We start from the raw sequence: 13,431 nt of genomic DNA, 5'->3' as shown, positions 1-13,431 counted from the left end.
GTAGGCTATCTCAGCATTAGTTTCCCACTTACAACAAATAAGATAACAATATATACGAAGAAATAAATTAGAGGGAAACAGTATTAATCATATATACTAAAAGTAAACATATAGACTGTAATTAATGCAAAACACTGTAATCTTTACTAGTCTCTCTTTTGATTGACAGTTTGCAGTTTCTGTCAACACAGCAAAGACGGTGGACAATGACGTCAGCGGCTCCTCAAGGCCACGTAACGGAAAATCTCACTTGTGATTGGCTCTCATTGGGGAAGTGTCGCTCCATCCAATCAGAGCCGCTGTTGCTCACCGATTAAGCCGTATCAACATGGCAGCTTTCTGAGTTTTGGAGGAGGGGACCTGGTGTAAATAAACACAAATTTCACCTTTTACAGATAACGACAGCGTTCAGGTGTTTCTGTGTAGGAGTGGCTGGAGCGCAGAGGGAAAATGTCGAGTGACGGAAACAAAAAACAGTTCTGGAAACGAAACACAGCGAAGGTTCCTGGCAGGTGAGTGACGTGTTCCCTCCTGTTGCCTAGCTTAGCGTAGCTACATTTAGTCAAGTGACGCTGCCTTGCAGAGCTTAAAACGAAACTTTCACTTTCACTGATGGGCCTTCTGGATTGTACAATATCTGCGATTTTCACATTTTGTAGCGTAACGACTTCTATTGTTAATTAGTGTCAGAGTCACAGCTTACACCTTCCTGCTGTTAGCTGGCTAAGAGCTACGTTGCTAACAGCGGCTAATAGTCGAAGTAGTTAATTTCCTCACACCGCAGTCAAAAAGTTGGAACTGATCATGTAATAACCGAGCTATTATACAAAGTAGCTATGGATTTACAACAAATAAACCTCGTTTTGTCACACTTAGTCACGCTGTAATGGTATAAACTGGTGTTGTTTTGATTCAGCAGAAGCTAACAGTGCTAGCTTGACAAGCAGTGGTAAATGAACCTACCTGATTTCATGCAAAGTCGCTCTTCTTCACTTCCTCAGCATTCAACATGTGTATGGCGCTCAACATCCACCTTTCGACCCACTCCTTCACGCTAAGTAAGTTAAATGTACTTTCTGGTAAAGTGCTCCCGAGAATGTGAACAGTTGTTAGACAGTGTACAGTGTACCCCAGTTGATGCAAAGCTTGCTGAAGTTTAAATTCTTTGCTTTAAACATCCTGCAATGCAAAGTCTGGGAAGCTGCTCTATATTTGATCTTGGTCGTTGGATCAGCACATTTGGACATTTGGGGGAGTTGATGCTGCTTTTGTAATAAGCAGTGCCAAATCTATATTTAATTGCATCCTATTTCACCTTTTGTGATGGTAAGAATTGGATGTCCTGACTTTGCCACAGAGAGAGCAGTAGATGGCCATTAACACAACAGAGTAACACAAATGTCATCAAGGGGAGCCCCTCACAGGTATCCACTATGAATGTATATACACTATACACTACTAAAACGTGATAGTTTCAGCCACATCCCAATCAGGAATACAGACCTGTTTGTGTTGCAATTTGCCAGCTGAAAAATACTCCACTTGCTACATCAGAGACTAAGTCATGACCATAATTGCAATGCATGCAAAGGTATGAAACATCATCATATGCCTGGTATGTAATGATAATTCTGGAAAGTCTTTGTTTTCCCTGGCCCTTCCTGTTAGGCTGTGGAGAGGAAGTCAACCTACCAGAAAATCTAGTTGTTAGGTGACTGGGTGAACCACTAAACTGTTTTGGGAATCACAACAGTTTAATTTTAACTTCTTTCCTAAGCTTGTAACCACATTTGGTGCAAGCAGTAGTAGATTTGTAGGCTGCCTGTGCAGGTCATTAGATGTGTAACATGTTTGAATAAGAAAACATATTGAACACATTGGGTTGAAGGGTAAATATTTTACGTACAGCTGTAAAATAACTGTAGATTCACTTGACTTCTGAATTGGAAATATTTTTGGATTTTCAGACTTTGCTTAGTCTTCCCAACCTCTCTCTCTCTCTCTCTCTCTCTCTCTCTCTCTCTCTCTCATTTTTTTTTGTCTGCGTATAAGTTCATACTGCATATCTTTCATACTAACCTATGAAGGAAGCAAACTAATGTGGACAACTTTCTCTCTTGATTATCGCACTTGCCTTTGTAAGAAATTAAAGCACCTTTGTCACTCCACCCCCCCCCCCCCCCCTCCCACTCCTCTCTTTCTTCTTTCTTCAGTGCTGCATGATAAAACTGCAAAGGTTGAGTGTAATTGAATTCTCTTCATCTGTTGCATTTCTTGATCCCACTGACAGAAAGTGTCCTTCAAGCACAAAGAAAGCGACTTGGTGAAATTCTGTGCTTGAACATTCATTCATTCAGATTCCGTCTCGTTAGATGTTTGAGGCGTGCTTTTGATTTGAGTGTTTTAAGAAAAAGTCTGTGGCTGTGGAGGTTTTGACTTGTGTGTTTCACTATGAGTTTTATTATGGTAATACTTTCAAAAGCTAGTGGCAGACTCTGTTCAGCCAAATGGTAAATTGTTAATCCGCCTTTTTTTTTTTTTTTAAAGTGCTGATGCTCTTTTATTTCTTTGACCACCTGTCAGTGTCAGAATGATTACCTGTGCATCTCTTTTGATAATCTTGTGTTTATTTACTTTGTCTTTCTCTTCCTGCCTGTTCATCACTTCTGGATTTTCCATTTCCTACCCCTCTTCCCTTCTCTCTTTTACCTTTTCTCTCAATTCTTTTGATCTCGTTCTATTTCCTTTTAACTCTTCGTCTTCATTGCCCTGTCTCTGTGCTCCAGTCTAATTAAAGCTGGTAACAAGCCTCCTCCAGCCACACCAGGCAAACCTAAGAAAGCTACGACCTTCCAGGAGTTTGAGAGTATTACAAGTGACGCCTGGGATGTGGGTGATGATGATGATGAGCTGCTTGCCATGGCTGCACAGAACCTCAACATTGAGGTGGTCATGGAGACTGCCAATAAGGTGAACTAACACATGCAGTGGATTGTGTAAGATAAATTAGTTAGGATAGATGTTGGATGAACATAAAAACCTTGGTCGAAGGCTCGCCCTGTGTCACCCTCTCTAACTTTTCATTCAATTTAAAGCATTTGCACCAGAGTTCTCTCGTATTCTTTTTTCCATTAAATTTTAAGTTAACTTTAAAGAGAAAATAACGGTTTAAAGTATAATTGTTAGTCTAAACACAGAAAAGCACATTTTTGCCTCTAATTTCTACTCTAATTTTTGCTCCTTATTGCTACTCATTTAAATGTATTTAGATTTAGTCTAGTTTTTTTATCATGCAACTAAAACCCTTTAATCTAGCCATTAGGAGATTTTATTATTATATTTCTCCCTCCCTGTTTACATCCCTCTGCTCTGTAGAGATTTACATTTAGAAGCTAGATTCATTCTAAATTTGACTAAAATGTAGTTCACCTCAGCTTGGGAAGACAGGCTAAACCATCTCCATTTTAAATTACAGTACTCTAGTTGATAAGCCTGTTACTTTGAAGAACAGCTAACATCAGATGACAGATGTGTAACATAAGACGCTTCTTTATTAACACTGGTGCAACAGGTTAAGCAGCTAATTCAGTTTGGGTGGTGAAGGAAAGTGTTTTACATATCAGCAGCTACAATTTCTGACCCCACAGATGCTGCAGCTTGTTGAATTCTTGTGTTTTATTAGGTGCTTTATTATTTAGATTCAGTATTGTTTATAGCTGTGATACATAATAAACAAGTATTTTTTATTTAAATTTGTGTTCACAAACACAGGAACACACCAAATCATTTTTACCAGGTTTAGTCACACAAGTAGAAATAGCATATTGTTGGAATAATTTAGGAGTGTGTGACTTTGTATGTTGCAGAATAGCTTATGTCCTTAATCAGCAAAATCTCAGGCTTAGCAGTAGAAACAAACTTGTTTTTCTGTAAACTCCTCAGGTGATTGAGAATCACAGCAAGCAGCAGGAGAAACAGAGACAGGACGACACAACAGAGCTGGAACAGAGAGAAGAGGAGGAAGTGGCAGAGGACGAGGAGGAGGACGAGGAAGACGAGGAGGACAGGGTGGAGGAGGGTGATGTGACCAGCCCAGAATTGTCCTTTGCCTCCCAGAGCAGCCCTTACACTGATAGCCGCTTAGTGAAGTCCCACAGTGAAGCTCCAATTGGGTCACCTAAAGGTTAGTGAGCACCATTCCTCAGTGTCCAAAAAGTTGTCTGGCTCACCTGCGTACTAAAAGCTAGACTGCTTTCACTTTGAGTGCGCCTGTGTAATGGATGTTCTGATGAGACACACTGCAACTGGAAGACAGATCTCATCAATCACCCCATACAGTACCTGCCTATAACTTCTAACAGAGCTTTTCAGTTTGTTTATTATTCTGCTCTGCTTGAGTCTGTTCTTGCTTTGTCATTGTATTTTACTCTACTCTGAGCTTCGGCTTGTGGACAACCCCCCTGACATTATCCTGTTAAGATACCTTTGAAACTTGGGAAATCATTTTTACTCCATGATGGCACCAAAGCAGCCCTAAATCATGATGCTTCCTCTACAATAATTCGCCAATGGGATGATGTTTTCATGTTAGTATACGATAATGTTTTTTTTTTTTTGTCATATGCAATGCTGTGGGTTCTTGTTGATATTTGTGACTTTGATGAAAATCGGAGCACGTTTCCTGACCGATTTTCTTGTGACTGTATTACTCTGACCTTGAAGCTGCTTTGTGTCACCACATTCAAATAATATCAAGCTCCAACAGAACCACCCAGCAGCCAAACAGCAGAAAAAAATGGGTGAAAAATATTTGGCAGATGTTATCACTGTGTGCTGACTGACTGCCAATGATGTGCTTTGACCGGACTTGCTTGTAGTTTAGACAGAGCGTTTGCCGCAGTGTGAGAACATGCAGATACTAAAGCCTTTCTCATCAGATCATTTTAATTAAGGATGGAAGCAAGTGTTGCAACGGAAAATATGGAGGTACTGGCTATCGTCCTGTCTGGCAGGTCATCTGCCCGTCTGCCCGGGTGTCTGCTCTCCTGCCTGTTTAGATGCAGATAACATAAGCGGCCTGTTGCTCATGGCAGTTCCCATTTCCCCGAGTCTTCATCGTCTCTCCATTGACTGTTGCCATGTTAATTTCTACCAGGCTGTGAGACAGATATTATATGAAAAATCGGATTTGGTTTGCACGTGTTTTTTTAAATGCTGTATACTGTGACAGACAAGCCAACATAAATATCTTCCTTTAATTTGGTCTTTTCTTTTACAGACTTTTAAAAGTAAAAAGTTATTAAATGGATTATAAAAGCAGCTTGTTGTTAAAATCAAACAAAAGGCTTCAACTCGATGGAGTTGCCGTCGGCTTTAATAAAAAATTTTTTAATTTTTGTAAGTGCAAATAAAGCAGTTGAGAACAGATTTGTAGCTTTTTATTTGTCCCTGTAAAACTAAAAAGGGTATTAAAATAGGCAGCATTCCAGTTTTCTTAATTACTATGGAGTGTTAGTGTGACACGGCCCACACACACTCGATGTATCATGGTTTGCTGTAGCACAGGGGAATGGCGGCCGTGCTCATTCACTGGGCTCCTTATGAACTTTTGCTTTGTGTTGAGCGTGACAGCTTGTTCATAACTTGTCTGCGTGTGTGGTGTCTCTGTTTTGGTTCGTGGGATTGTTTGTCTTTTTAGCACAGCTGGGGGAACATGTGCCCCTCAACTCACTGAATTAATGTGTTTGTGTAGCTGTTATAGAGGCTTCACGGTTGAAACAGAAATGTTGCAACAACTGCTGCCATCCTGGAGGCTCAATGCAAAGCAAGCCACTAACATTCATTACATTCATTTAGTACCATTAGAAAAATATTTTAGAAACCATATGATGTTACACCTTAAAGGCAATGAGCCTTCTGGGTATAGGCTCTTACTGTGATAGTATGTACTATCGATGTTTAGGTGTATATTGGGATTTTGGAGAGACATATGCTCCCATCAAGGCAACGTCTTTTGCAACGAAGTAAGTTTGTCTGTTTGTTGTGTCTGTGCTTATCTAACCCATCATCCTGCTTCTTCTCCATCCTCCCACCAGATGCAGCAGGAGAGCATGCAGCCCTCCACAGACAGCGGTCTCTCCCCCACCGGCCGCCCGTCATCCCACTAGTGGCTCGCATGGCTGACCAGAACACATCTGGCACCCCCGCAATGACCGAGAGGGAAGCGTCCCGTCTGGATAAGTTCAAACAGCTGTTGGCTGGACCCAACACAGATCTGGGTATGAGATATGCTTCCAACATCTACCACGTTTTCCCCACATTGCACAGCTTTTGTCTACTTTTGCCTTTCTTTTTTTTTTTTCCTTTTTGTTCTCCGAGCTCTTGCACGTCTTCATTTCCTTGCGCTCTTTTGCTTCTCACTCTTAGTTTGCTCATTCTCAATTTGCCAGCTGTGCCGCGCTTTTAACGATGCTGTGAGGGGGAAAGTCATCGAGCCATCTGGACATGCAGATTACAAGGAGAAAAAAAAATACCAGCAACAACAAAAGCAAATGACAGGCCTTTGTTCTAACCAAACGACAGGCCTTTATTGTTTATCCAACCCCTGAGACTTTGTTTGCTACCGCTGCTACCCCAGTGGCCATGAAATCCTTGTAGACATCTCTCTGTGCAGTTGACTTTTTGTCCTTTGTAACTAACTTTTGCGTGCTGCTCAATAACTTGTTGCATTGATTCCAGATAACAGTGGTTATCCAATGAGTTTGACCAGTCTGTAATGTCTATTTAGTTTTTATTTACCACTGGGGGAGCAGAGATTAGGAAAAAAAGTGGGCTGCCAAAGTAGTCTGATACTGTGACAGAAAGGAAGCATGAAGTGAGACTAGTGTAGAGAATTAGAAAAGTGCAGGGGCTAGCAAGAGAATGGGTTATGTGCCTGTACCATACCCTAAATATGTTAAATGTAGAAGATTGTGTCTGAAATATTTCACTGCAGACTTTACACAGTTTAAATAACATATTCTCCATTCTCAAATAGTGGCTGTGGCCTTAATTTACCACAGTTGAAGAGGGTACCAGGCATTTATTTGAGACAGGCTATTATTAAGCACAACCCTTTTATTGAGATTTCTCCTCTTTTATGGATTTTGTGTTGCCATATTTAAGTAAGAATTGTCTCGTTTTACTAATTTGCTCTTTTTTCTGTAATACAGTAATTTGCTCACTATTGTCAAAGCAAAGTCAACTTCTTCTTCCATCTGTGTCACATTTAAAACCATCAACTGTGAAACATTTAAACTATAGTCTGATAATACACAGTATAATGAAATTGTATATTTTGGACCAATACTAATATTTAAGAGTTTATTTTTTTTTTAGCGTAAGTTTGCATCCCTTGTAGCACCTTGTATTTTACTTGGCACATGTACTGTACATTACTGTGGGATAAAGACAGTGGCAGCATTGGCTAAGATCCTAAAATTTAAATGCTGGATTTCATTAAGTTTCATTGGCCTTAGTCAGCACATTGCTTCACCTCTGTGTGTGATCCCCTTGAAAACTTTTGCGGGCAGAACAAACCGGTTCACAGGTCATCAGTGTTAGTCACCAGCAGTTGCGGCCTGCTCCGGCAAAGTGTATCCTGTACATCAGCAGAGTGTCTTGAGATGTCAGCCCCCATTAGGGCCTGCCAGGCATCACAAGCCGGCTATCTAAATTTAGTTTAGTCTCTGCACCATGATTAGATAGCCCAGAACGTGTGAGCCACGCTACCGGGCGCTGGCAGCATGAAAGATGAACTTCATTCACGGGACATAATTAAGTGAAGGATTGAGGGAGGGGTCTGGGTGATGAGGGGTGATAGGGGAGGGGAGAGGAATGGGGGCAGATAAGATAAGATGAAACTTTAATGATCCCCGTGGGGAAATTGGGTCATTGCAGCAGGGAAGAATGGGATATAGATGAGAATACAAAAAGGGGGGAGGAAAAAAAGTGAAATCACCAACATCTGAAGAAATTCAAGTATAGTAGAGACAAAAGTAAATACTATCACTACTTTGTCATAGTTTAGAGTCATTTAGACATGAACAGCACTTATTACTACTACTTTAAATACTGTTTCAGGATTTACACATGAGCAGATTTGTTAAACAGGAAGATGACAGATGATTTTCCTTATAGGCGAGGCCACTTTCCCAGCATGCTGCCCGTGACACATTTACATTCATACAAATACCAGTGGATGGTCATCAGGGTGTGTGTAAAAGAGTCGCTCGACCGAGTGTCCTTGAGCTCAAAGGAAGAAAGAGGGGGCTGGGATGATAGAGTGACTGGTCGCTCACTTGAATTGTGTTATTAATTGCCCGGGCAGCCATGTTTTTGGGCCAAGACCCCCTGACGTGTCAGTGGTGCCAGTCTCTGGAGTCGACAGCTGTGTTGGTGTGTGTCTGACTGTGTTGGTCATGATGTGAGAGTGTGTTTTTTTTTTTTTTTTTTTTACGTAGCCAGTCGACTTTGTGTTGCAGTCTGGTTAGTCTCGTTAGACAGAGTATCAGGCAGCATAAAGTTACTCTCTTCATGGCCTCCAGTGATACAAAACTAGAACTTTTAGAAGAATTTGGTATTGAATTGACGTGGACAGTTTGTAGCAGTATTCACACTTACACATCCATTTCCACTTTTTTTTTCCCCTGGTGATCATTTCATATCGGTTCAACTCTGTCTTCATGACCTCCTTTGCCTTCAGATCTTTAACATCCCTGTCAGTTTCTCTCTCTCCTTCTCTTTAGCTCTTTCCCTCTCTCCACTCAGCCTTGTGACAGGTTGTGACAGCGGTCTGTTTAGCATGTAAGGTCATGTAGAAGGTGATGACCTGTGTGTGAGCCAGAGGAGGGTGATTGATGTCAGGTTGATCTCGCCTAATTATTGCTGATGTCCTGAGGCGAGCAGGTCTGTTGAGTGAACCTGAGCACAGAACCCCTTATACGCTCAGCGAGGACGGAGTTAATTCAGCTGGGGAACTGAAGAAAAAGAACTAAATAGACTGTCACAGGCATCCGTCATGAGTTTCACTTCTTGTTGCAGCACTTGCTCAGCACAATTTTTGGAAACAGCTGCGGAAGTTTTGTATAAAATGTGGGTTTCCCATCTAGAGAGATGGAAACGATATCAATATTTCTGTTGTATTTCAACTACATGGTTAGTCAAGATTCAAGAATTAATCCTGAACATTAATTTCATGCTATTTTTCTGCTAAACCAACAACCTTTGCTAATACGATTGGCAGGCTAACTGTTCATTCTGTGAAGCGTAGAGGATTTAAAACATCCTCGATCCTCAGTACTTGCAGCTCTCTGACTATTCTTTCTGTTTTGTAGCAAAATAAATAAATAAAAATACACATAAGTACCTGTAATGTATGTTTCAATGCAGAACTGAGCACAACAAACCAATTTATCACTCGCAGGGAGAAAGAAAATCCAATTCAACAACATGTAAACAGCAGTGATTGAGTAATGACAAGAACCGCAACTGCACTGCGCCACGTGTCAGTGTTGAATTATGATTGACAGCTGCCAAATGCCTCACAAAATAAAGAAGAAGATCATCAATTTGTACAGACCCTGATACTAATCCGCATTGAAGAGTCCGTCAGCAAGCATGAGCACAAACTCACACTTGTAGACATTTTTTTTGACGTTTTCTTCTTTTCTTATTGAATTTTTCATCCATCAGAACTTGGCGTGCTGCTATTGCTCATAATTGTCCTGTTAATATTCTAAAACTAGAACACACACACACAGTGTAATAGCTAAAGGGAGCCAATGTTACTAGCATTCCATTTAGACTTGATAAATAAATAAACAAAGCGTTTATAGCTTGTTGTTAAAAGTCATGGCAGTTTAATTTGAACGGGCACTGCACTCCTGGCCCCCGGTGCCCACCCATAACCATTGGGCTAGACAGCATATTTTTCTGTAGCTTGTTCTACATTTGAGCTTTTGCATGTTTAGCTTTTAAAAACAAAACTTATTCTTTTCCTGCCAGCTCTCTTCATTATTCAGGAATAGGTAGTGTATGCGGTTGACTTTGTGTGTCTGCTCAATTTTGTTTGTATCCATCGTAATGTTTTTCTCCCCCACACTGCGTTCAGTGTGAGCCACTCGCTCTGTGATCGGCTATAAATCACAATGCCAGATTTTACAGACTTTCTGCATATCTTTTTCTTTTTAATAGATTTAAAGACCAAGAGCTGGCATCTGACATCAAGCAGTTATTGCTAGATGGCAGAAATACTGCTGTTGCTATGGCAATAGTCCTTTCTCCTCTTTTCTTTCCTGGTAATTTATCCTTACTCTTTTTTTTTGTACTTTCCCTTTTCTTTGGTTCTTTCTCTTGTATGTTTCTCTTTCTCTTCTTTTTCCCCCCTACTTTCACTTCACTCTTTGCATAGTCATTATAACAGGCAGAGTCCACCTCATGCGTGTACTCCCACACACGTTCATGCAGGCCATTGACACTGTAAATATCATATAAATAAAAAGAGCCAACAATAAGAAAACAGAATAGTAAATAATTGGCCACAAGGATATAGACATGCATGTCCTCTCATTGCCTTGCTGCGTGTCGGTGTGTCTCTGCCCTCTGTTGGGGGTGCTGCAGCTCTTTGCTACACCTCTACCACCACAGTACAGCTCTTCCCCCAACTGACATCACCCTCACTGCAGCACCTCTGGTTAGTAGGCTTGCTACTTTCTGCCGCGGTTGCTCACTCCACACTCTTTAGTGCTGCAATCCACAATCCACTTACACAGCAGCCACCATATGATAGGCTTACCATCAGCACTGTTTGCAAAGTTAATAGCCACCATCAAAGTGGAAAGTGGCGATGTAATTCAATTTAACTCAGTCCTAATGCCACAATTGAAAGCACCGTCCATGTGCGACAGAGGTGTGTGTCATGGGCTTGGGAAGTGTAGAGGAGGAGATAATGCAGCATTAGACAACCTAAGTAGGTAAATCTCTGGGAAATATGGCAACTTTCTATTGAATTCTTGAAGAAGGTTTTTTTCTCTCATTAGAGACAGTAATAAGGTAAAAAACACACAAAAAAGAGGTAGAAACGCTGTGTCTGATTATTACAAAGTAGATACTGAATCATGAAGTCACAGCTTTTTGTTATTTCCCTTTATTCTGCTCCACCGTCAGTTGTTTATGTAGGTGCTCGTGAATGTTCATGCATGTGTGCTGCCTCCTAGCATGTCTCCAGGCAAAACACCTGACTTAATAAGGTTGGTCAAACCACCAGCTGTCTCTTGTGTCAGTAGACTCCCAGATTGCCTGGCTTAGTTTATTTATTCATATGTTACACCATGCGGACTTCCATGTGAATTTTCTATCCTTTTCTTTTTTCTTTTTTTTTTTTTTTTTGAGGGAAGCTTCACTGAACACACCCTTACAGTTCACACCTGTTCTGTGATGGCCAAAGAAAAGGGCTGCTTTGTGTGTCCACTGTGTCCAGCAGTTTTGGTTAAATGTTAGAATTTATTATTCACATTTAATGATTTACTGACTGGGGCCTTCAAAAAGAATGACGCACCCATTTGACAATGTGATAGACATTACAAGTGGGTATTCAATTCTCTTGTATTTTGTGTTTCTACACAAATATTACCACTTTTGCTTGCTTTCTGACGGCCAACAACGTTAACACTTTTATAACCCTAATTTAACCAGCTACCAAGGAGGTCAGCTGTCTTGGTAATGTTAAGCTTGTGTAACAACCGTTAATATAAAATGGCATGTACAAAGCTCCAGATTGGATTTAATGTTTCAACACGCCAAAGGGCTCAAAGCCACTTGGTCAAAAGAGAGCAACACATTTTTAAACATTTTTTTTGTAGGAAAAGGCTAATGTATAAGGAATATTTTAGTCTAATTAGATATTAAAGAAAAAAATAAAATTTGTTTCAGAGTAGTTCAAATGTGGAAACGTTATTTCCAAACAAACCTGCACTTTGCTTTTTTAATCATGAAAAATGTCACCAGGTGAGATATTTTAGAACCTGTTTCATCATATCAGTTAAAGGTAGGGAAAGCGTCGGGGAATTGACGATGCAAGTCCTTGTTATAGCACACAATGAACACACACACACACACACACACACACACACACACACACACACACACACACACACACACACACACACAGACGCACACACTCTCACACACCTGTACACTCATCTATGCTCGGTGTCCTCTCCCAGCCATCTGGGCCATCCATCAGGCCTCCTGAGCAGGTCTAATCCAGAGGGGAGTATCTTTTTACAAGAGTCCCATTAGTTTACGAGCCGTCTGCTCCCCGGCGTCATCACTTTGTCCTCTAGATGAGTTAGATCGTTCAGGACTCTCTCACAGCATTCAAGGTTTATAGGGGGGAGCTTAACTTTTTAATACACTGCATGATGAAGGTGTCTGTCCTGACTGTATTGTTTTTTTGACCTCACTGGCAGAATGGGTTCAGATGACATGGGCAGCACAAGATATAATAGCATTTGCTTTCTTTTGACTATTGCAGGGATATCCGAGATGGCTCTTTTTTATTACGTACCACTCTATTATAAAAAGCAACAGATAAAATTACAGATTGTTTAGCTTCTTAAGAGTTTGATCACAAAACCTTGCTGCCACAGTGTCGATTTCTGATCAGCTGAGGCAGCTGCTGTTGCAGAACGCAGACCACAGTTTTTGCAGGTGTGTGCGGTAGTCACATGCATAAATGTGTGTGTTGCCAAGAACCTGGTGGTGTTTTGCCCCAGTGGTCGCGCTACGTATGAATGATGCCTGAATAGTGCATGGCTCCGGCCCGCCAACCGTCCTCCATTCTGCTCCCATCAGCTCCCTGCTCAGCCAGCACTGACTGACAGCACTTCTTTCCTACTCGTTGTCGTCCATTCTTCGTACTGGCCTTCATACAGAACCATGCTCACAGACGTTTAGACTGACTGACTGGCAGGTGGACAGGCAGACATGGAAGAGGTGCAGGTACACACACATAGATTCACACGTATACAAACATTTTCATACTTTCGTTTTTTTTTTTTTTTTTGTTCTTTTTTGTTTTTTGCACACCAACTTTGGCTGTGGTATAATATTATATAGCAAGGCTTTCTTCTGAGGCTGATATTACAGCTAGCAGTGTGATTTTTAAAAAAGGTTCCTGTGGACCTGTCAGGTACCTGTGGATCAAAACCCTGAAATTATGGTTTGGCGTTGGCTCTCTTTAGCCAAAACGTTCAGGAAATGCTCCTGCGACCCACATGTAAGTGGTTCAGATCCCCATGCATGCTGAGAGAATCTAGGCCAGAGAGGTGAATAAGACACAATCTCGTCTCCCTCAGCACGTACAGTACAGTCGAAGTCGCCTTTATTGAG

General features: G+C 41.1%; 1 protein-coding gene across 1 annotated transcript in view; it reads left to right on the top strand.

The window, feature by feature from the left end:
• Nucleotides 1–148: 148 nt before the first annotated feature.
• The window catches only part of tbc1d22a (TBC1 domain family, member 22a), a 100,717-nt gene continuing 87,434 nt past the window's right edge, over nucleotides 149–13,431 (top strand). The window contains exons 1-5 of the mRNA XM_026361597.1: nucleotides 149–512; nucleotides 1,002–1,058; nucleotides 2,787–2,970; nucleotides 3,943–4,183; nucleotides 6,096–6,278. Of these exons, the coding sequence (XP_026217382.1) occupies nucleotides 451–512; nucleotides 1,002–1,058; nucleotides 2,787–2,970; nucleotides 3,943–4,183; nucleotides 6,096–6,278 (727 nt within the window). The 5' untranslated portion in view covers nucleotides 149–450. The remainder of the gene's footprint in view (nucleotides 513–1,001; nucleotides 1,059–2,786; nucleotides 2,971–3,942; nucleotides 4,184–6,095; nucleotides 6,279–13,431) is intronic.

Source organism: Anabas testudineus, chromosome 23 (genome assembly GCF_900324465.2).
Source record: "Anabas testudineus chromosome 23, fAnaTes1.2, whole genome shotgun sequence".
Taxonomy (NCBI): Eukaryota; Metazoa; Chordata; class Actinopteri; order Anabantiformes; family Anabantidae; genus Anabas; species Anabas testudineus.
The sequence above is the reverse complement of the archived record's forward strand: the minus strand, read 5'-3'. Positions and strand labels throughout refer to the sequence as shown.